The following is a 7,595-nucleotide window of genomic DNA, read 5'->3' as shown; positions in this document are numbered from 1 at the left end:
AGGCACCTGGGTCTATCCCAGCAGAGCCGCACCCTGGCCTGTCAGTGCCTAGCCCATAAAAACACAGGGGGTTAGCCCGCACCAAGTGCCTACTTGGTGACTTTCACAAGAAAGCCCGCACCAAGTGCCTCTGTCCTTGCTGACTTTCACAAGATTGCTGTTTTAGCCTTGTCTAAGTCCATCTGAATGGCAGTCCTGTTGGCTATATGCCCTGATTCAATGTTGTCCATGTACTGGATGAGAGTGCACTCTCTCTCCTCCAGGCTATTGATACAGATATTAAACAGGACAGGTCCCAAGACAGGCTTTTGAAGATCTACACTTTAGCTCCAAGGTAGAGTATAAACCACTCATAAATATGATCCAAACATTTTTTTTCTCTTATCTAATTGTTCCAACAAGGAAGCTGTGGGAGGTCACCAGTCTGTGGCCTCTTGGATTGTCCTTGCTTTTTTTCAACATGGGTGCAATACTTAGCTTTTTCTCACCACTGGGTAGCTCTCCAAATCTCCATGACCTTTCAAAGATGATAACAAGTGGTCTTGCAATGACATCAGCCAGCTCTCTGAGCACCCTCAGATGCATCCCAGCAGGGCCCCCAGACTTGCATGGGCTGGGGTTCCGCAAGAGATCCCTGACTCAGTTCTTTTCTGCTTCTGCCAGATCCTCTTCTCTGTGAGGCACAAAGGGCTATAAGACTTTGCTGGGGAAAATCAAGGCAAAGAAGGGATGAAATACTTCAACCTTGGCTGTGTCAGTTGTCAGTAGGTCACCTGTTCCTTTTCAGCAGAGGTCTTACCTCTTCCTCTTTATTCTTTCAGTGATACTGTAAAGAAAAGAAGCTGCTCTGCTTGCCCTTGACATCCTCTGCCAGTTCCAACAACTGCAGAGCTTTGGCTTCCCAAACAACCATGCCCATATGCCTGGGGAATGTTTCTGTATTCTTACTCTGTGTACTGAATATTTTTCAGAATAAAACTGATGACTTGGAAAGTCGTAATTACGAAATGCATTCATCCCTCAAAATGTTTATGAATTCTTATTGCATTATTAATCCATATTACTACTGCTGCCTTTCATAAATACAGACTTGAAAAGCTGAAGAGAGATTTCAAATTCTGGTAAGTCAGCAGACTACTGCATAAAGGCAGTGAGAGGCAGCGAGACAGAACAAGGAATAAACTTTCTCACTGGATTTAAGCTTTCACTGAAAAAAATATGAGAATGCAAACTGTTAGCAAACCCTTTCTGGCTCCAGAAGTCAGCCCACGCCATTATCTACTCACAGCTCCATGAAAGACTGTAAAATTTCTTGGTATCTACTGCAACCTTGTGAGGAGCAGCTGCAGCTTCACTGGTATAGCTTCAGAAGGGAAGGGCTGATGACCAATATGGGATCGACCAGTATCGTCTCACCATTTCTCAGCATACATGGCCACACAGCTGATGTCTTTCATATGGTGATTAGAGCTAAGGTCTGGGGACTAGGACAGTCTTTTTGTCTGGAGTTTGTATGGTGCCTGGTGCCCAGCTGTGGAGCCCAGCTGCATGGGTGGTGCTGCCAGACCTCACAATAATGCAGTTTATAGTGATAATCATAGAAGCAGAATGATTCAGGCTGGAAAAGACCCGTAAGATCATCTAGTTCAGCCTTTAAACTAGCATTGAAGTACACCACTAAACCGTGCTAACAAGTTCTACATCTCTACGTTTCCTGAAGACCTCCAGGGATGGTAAACAGCAACATTAAAAATATTTAGTGTTGATATTGCTGTTGCCTCAGAAAGATACAGATGACAGCAAAGATGGGTAGTAAAATAGCATACATGAAGCTTTGAATCTCCATGCATATGTTGGCTCTAGTAACTGAATGTCAGCTGTGATTCTTCGGGTCTCTGTCTCTTGAAACATCCTCAGTTCTTTTTTGTGAGAGCTCTCATTTTTTTGTTTGTTTGTTTTTGTGAGAGCTCTCATGGAGAAAACCAGCTGGGTAATAACAGTACCTGGGCTGAGATAGTGGAAATGAGATTGGTTTGCACCCACTTAAGTTGGAGTGGGTACTTGTAAGCTGGCTGATGCTAGTAACATTGCATTTGTCTGATTGCTTCTGTCTCCTTTCACAGGTTGTATGTGTGTTGTGCAAGGATCCGAGTTTGCACTTGGAGTTTTGCTCACTGGAAACTGGTTGTGCACCAAAGTCTCAGCTCTTCAAAATAAGAAATGTGTCTTACTGAAGATGGCAGGAAACATTTCCAGCGCATCTGGGGGGTGGGCATGGTTATTATATCTGCTACTCATGCTCCTCACAGCTCTGAATTTCTCCCTCTGCTGGCTTCCTCACATCTTCCTGGCCCTGTATGTTCCACAGATACATTTGTAGAGGAGAAAAGTTAATGTCTGGAGCCACATATCTGTAAAGCTGTATTGTGGATGTGCCTTTCTCAACCACATTGCTAGCATGGGCACAGGGGGTGTAGAAACAAACTTGGATCATTGCTTCATGCTTCAGACCTTTTTAGTCTCAGGCATGAGACCCTATTGAAGGCATTAATGAGGAGGGAAAATGAAGCTTTAAACAAAAACAGCTGCAACCTTAACTGTGGAGGATCTAGCAGAGTTTGGAATTAAGCAATAGACTGGTTTATTAAAATAAGGGGGAAAAGTTCCTTTCCAGAAAAAGCCCCCTCTCATATGGAAACATCACACAAAACCTGAACACCCACCTCCCTTTGGAGGTGGATGGGCTGGCACGCTGCTGGTGGTCAAGAACTGTAAGTAATGCCACTCCGGAAAGAACAGGCTGCTCCCTCTGTTGATGAAACTAGAAAATGCTGCCGCGGAGCGCTTACCTGCACAGGCTCCAGGATGAGCCAGGGTTGGAGGAGAAAGTGCAGCATGAGCGGGAGATAACTCGAGTGCTGTGCTCAAGGGCTTTTTTTCAAACCATCCCATCTTTTTCTAAGGAATTTTAAGAGTTTCCTGCAATAATTGTTGGGGGACTGTGGAGATGGTGGTATCTCGGGTCAGAGGAAGGAAGCTTAAGCCCCAAAGAACCAGTAGTCTGCTGGTGATTTCACCTGGTGCAAGGAGATTTAAAACTTTCACTAGAACTCTTAGCTAGCCTTCCCCTACATGTCTTCTACTCCCCCCATAAATTAAGTATAGGTCTGGAAGCAAAACAGGATTCTTGTCTGTGTATTTTTCTTTTCACCCTCCAAAATTTAAGGGTTGTGCTCCTCACTGACAACAGAGCAGCAGGTCTGAACTCACCCATGAAGCTAACGGCTAAGTGCAGCTTAATAAAGCTGAAGCACTAATTAAATGATGGCGTAGGGCCTCCAGAAAGAGCCCTACAACCGACGCTGTTATTTACAGTGGGGGGAGGGCTTTACATTCCCGGCTGGGGCTGGGGGCAGGAGTCAGATCCTGTGGTGAGGGACCGCTTCCTCCGCTCCAGGTGGGCAGGGGCTGGCTGGCTGCCACCCGGCCGGGGCTGTGCAGTGTTCTTCCTTTGCCGATGCTCTGCTCCCACGCTTCCTCGTGTTTTTGACTCTCCTATGCTCACCCCTTTCTCCTGATAAAGGTTTCCTTGTCTGCACTTGGGGAGCGAGCAGAGAAAGTCTCTAGAACGGATCATCTGGTGACACGAACGTCCACATCCCTTTGTGTGGAGTTGTTCAACTCGGGCTGTCAGAAGCGGCTGAGTGCGTGCTCAAAACGTGCGTTGGCTGCAGCGGAGATGGACAGACCACCTCAGGCTGGCAGAGGATGGACAGCACAGGCCTGAAGGTGCTGGCTGGCCGAGGCCTGCTGCTGGCAGCCCCACAGATGTGTGCCAGAGGCTGGCAGCGCTCTGCAGCCCACACCACGCCGGCCATGGGGGTCCTGCTACTCTGGAGAACACCGGGTGGGAGAAGAGGGGGACCCTGGCCACCTGCCCTGCAGGGTCCCACCCTCCAGCACAGGCTGCAGGATGGACCTGCGTCCCTGCTCGTGGCATGGGGCACACTGGGGCTTTCCCAGGACCAGTCCCCGAGGGAACCCCCAAAAAGCCCCGGAAGCCCCTTGGGACACGGTCCCTGCCCTGAACGCCACCGGGCAGCGCCAGGACGGCCGCGGGGAGCAGCTCCCGGCCGGGGCCGCCGCCGCCCCGACGACGTCCCCGGGAGCTGCCCGGCACGGCTCAGCTCGGCCCGGCACGGCTCGGCTCGCCCCGGGAGGGGTCCCATCGGTCCCGGTCGCCCGTGGACCCGTGGGTCCGTGTGCGGCGAGCTGCCCGGTGCGCATCGCGGCCGCGGGGGGAGTGCCTCTGGCAGGCTGCGGCGCGCTGAGATAAAAGCTCGGCGGCTGCCTCCTTCCCTCCCCTTTTCTCTCGCAACTTTTTTTTTTTTTTTTTTTTTTTTTTTTTTTTTTTTTTTTCCCTTTTCCCTCCCTCCCCTCCCAGCAAAGTGACCGCGGCGGCAGCAGCCCCAAGCGGGACGCGGGCCGCCGCCATGAGCCCCCCGGTGCCGCCGTCGAGCCGCGCCGCCGGGGGCTGAGCCCGGGCGCTGGGCGGGGGGCACGGGGCTGGGGGGGGGGGGGCCGCGGCCGGGACCGGAGACCGGGAGAGAGCCGGGACCCCCCCGGCCACCCCCCCGGGGCCAGCGGCCGCCGCGATGTCGGCGCAGAGCCTGCTGAGCAGCGTCTTCTCCTGCTCCTCCCCGGCCGCCCCCGCCGCCAGGAGCCTCTCCAAGCGGAGGCTCCGCCAGACGCGCAGCCTCGACCCCGCCATCATCGGCGGCGGCCGGGACGAGGGCGAGGGCCGGGGGCGGGCGGCCGGCAGCCCCCCGGGGGAGCGCCGCGGTGCCCGGGGCGCCCCTCCGCCGCCCCGCGGCTTCTCGTTGTCCACCCCCAGCACCCCGCTGGAGCGCTCGCCGCCGGGCAGCGGCCTCTTCGAGCCGGACAGCCCCCGGGGCAAGCGCAGCCCCGGCCGGGAGCTGCCCTTCCTGGCGCGCACGCCGTCGGCCAACAGCATCTTCTCGTCGCCCCGCCGCTGGCTGCAGCAGAGGAAGGGGCAGCCCTCGCCGCCCGCGCCGCGCCCCGCCGCCTACGTCGTGTGGAGATCCGAGGTAGGGTCGCCGGCATCCGCGATCCCCACCCCCGTCGGGGCCGCGCCGACGGCGGGGGCGCACTGGGGGAAGGCTCCGGGCGCGGCCCCCAGCCGCCGTCACGCCTCGCAACCTCCCCTTCCCACCTCGCAACCTCCCCGCCTTCACACCTTGCCGCCGTCCCGCCTTCACACCTCGGCCACCTGCCCTTGGCGAGGCTCCTCGCAAGCCCGGCGAGGTGTTTTTAAGAGACGTTGCTCAGAGTTAGCCGGGATTCATCGCGGTGCTTGACTCTGGAGTTAGTTAAAAGTTTGTGATTTCAGAGAGGCTTTGTGGGACACCTGCGGTGTCAGTGACAAGAAGCCATGAGACGGTGCCTAATGGCTTTGGTCTTGAGATGCTTATGGTTGTTACGGCTGAGATGGCAGCTTATCCACGTAGGGTTTGATGAGGAAAAGTGTAAGCCACGTAAGATTTGCTGGGCAGGGTTTCCTGACGCCAAGGCTCTGAGCACTGTCTCAGGTCTGCAAGTGGAAGTGAGTCTCTACACTGACTCCATGTGAAGGTGTCATATGCTCAGGGCACGTAAGGGTTAGCTTTCCTGGCATTTTCCACAAGTCTATGTATTGTCACACCACGTAGCATCATACACCTTCAAAAATATGTTTTTTCCCTCTAATTTGGTGTGTATCTAGCACATTTAAACAGTCGAATTTGAGTCGAATTGCTGATAATGTGGTTGTGTTACATTGTGATGTAATTTGTACCTTAATGTGAATGCAGGGCAGTTTGATGGGATGTTACAGTTTGGCTCTCTGAGAAACTGCTTTTTGCTCACATGGACCTGGGAAAGTGTCTTTCATCCCTTTAACAAATGGATGCTCACAGTAATGAAGAGTGGTGTTGTATTTTGAGGGCATCTGTCATACTGGAAAGGCCTAATTTTTACAGTAACCGGTACCTATGTGTAAGTGCAGCTTAAAAAAAATGGCCTTTATGTTAGAAGAAAAATGCAGGCAGTTCTGCCGTAGGAGAACAGTTCTGAGCCCTGTGCAGTGAGGAGCAGCGAGTGCCCGTGCTCGTGCTGAGTCCCTGTGTCCGTGCTGGCTGTGGGACCCGTGCTCTGCAGGAGCATCTCTGTTGTAGCCATCGGCCCAGCCATAGTGGCGTTGGATGTCCTTGTGGGACCTCGTGCCTGTCGGGTGTCAAGTTTCTGCTTCTGAAGTGTTATACAAGCTTGATGATAACTAACTTCACCCAAACATTTTGACTGCATTTCCCCTTCTCATTGTAGGCATGCATCCTAATGTTGGCCATTCAATTTGGTTTCATCGTACAGTGGCATTGTTCATAAAGGATTTAGTTGATTGCGTCCTCTTTAGACTTAGCTGAAAAAGGACCTGCTCAGTTTTCTGGAAGTAAAATGTTCTCTGTTTCTGGGGCTTCACCCTCACTGTGGCAAAGCAAGTGTGCTTGGGAAGGTGAACATTTTAAAGATTGTAAAGGTTTTACTGGGTGAAAAGGAGATAATTACTTATAATATTGTAACTTTAAAAGGTCTAATTATTCAAATTGTTGCATCCTCGGTAGGGTTAGTAGTTCAGGTTTCCTGGAGCTTGAGAAATGAAGCACAGCATGGCAATGATGATACTCAGCTGCAGAAGATAACTGTACAGAAGACAGCAAGCCAAAAAGGAGCATGGAAGTTTTTGATCTGAGAACTTAAAAAATCCCATCCTATTAGCTAGGGAATAAAAGAGGTATTCATTACAAAACCTGTTTTTGCTACCTGCTTTCCAACATCACCAGTATAATTGTACTTTTTTGGGAAAACATTTCCTTAAAGCCACTGTGCAAGCAACAATTCTTTTCTTCCCGCTACCTTAATCTCTAAGGTAGTAAAGAGAAGTACGAATGTAATGGAGATTCTATCTTCAGAACCCACCAAAACAATAAGTTTTGAGCAGGTCATCCTTCACCCACATCTGTGCTGTGATATATCAGATGACGTGGTGGGGATGCAGCTTGCAGCAATGGTTTCTGTGCGAGAGCCCCCAGCACAGCCCCTCTGCTCAGCATGGGGTACCAGCTGGTCAGGGGATCCTGCGTACGAGGCCAAAACGGCTGCAATAGCATTGATGAGATGCCAAGAGAAGGATGGATTGTTTTTTTACCTTTTTTATTTTAGTCATTTGATTTCAGTGTTTTATACCCTTTCTGCTGGCTGAGAAATGGAAAGGTTACTGCTCGGGTTAAGTGGCTGGGCATAAGTGACTTTCAATGAGTTGTCAGAAAGCACTGAAGATTTCAGCAGGTCACACCTAGAGGCTTTCCACAAAGAAAGGTATTAAGCTCAAATTCTCCATCCACAGATGTTTGGATGTGAAGCATCATGTGACAGAGACGTCTCTAACTCGCTGGTTATCTGTCTCTTCTTTATCAGCATTTAATTTTATTCTCAAGAACACTTTATGGTTGTAAAGAATATTTTTAGTGGACTTTACTTCA

The 7,595-nt window shown here is 51.2% G+C and overlaps 1 protein-coding gene across 1 annotated transcript in view; it reads left to right on the top strand.

The window, feature by feature from the left end:
- Nucleotides 1-4,655: 4,655 nt before the first annotated feature.
- Nucleotides 4,656-7,595, top strand: part of ARHGAP6 (Rho GTPase activating protein 6) — a gene marked incomplete at its 5' end in the record, with an annotated part of 309,381 nt that continues 306,441 nt past the window's right edge. Inside the window, one exon of the mRNA XM_084285501.1 lies at nt 4,656-5,108. Coding sequence (XP_084141627.1) covers nt 4,656-5,108 — 453 coding nt within the window. The remainder of the gene's footprint in view (nt 5,109-7,595) is intronic.

The sequence above is a fragment of the Netta rufina genome (assembly GCF_964035555.1).
Source record: "Netta rufina genome assembly, chromosome: 1".
NCBI classification, from domain to species: Eukaryota; Metazoa; Chordata; class Aves; order Anseriformes; family Anatidae; genus Netta; species Netta rufina.
Note: the sequence above shows the minus strand (reverse complement) of the source record. Positions and strands in the feature narration are given on the sequence as shown.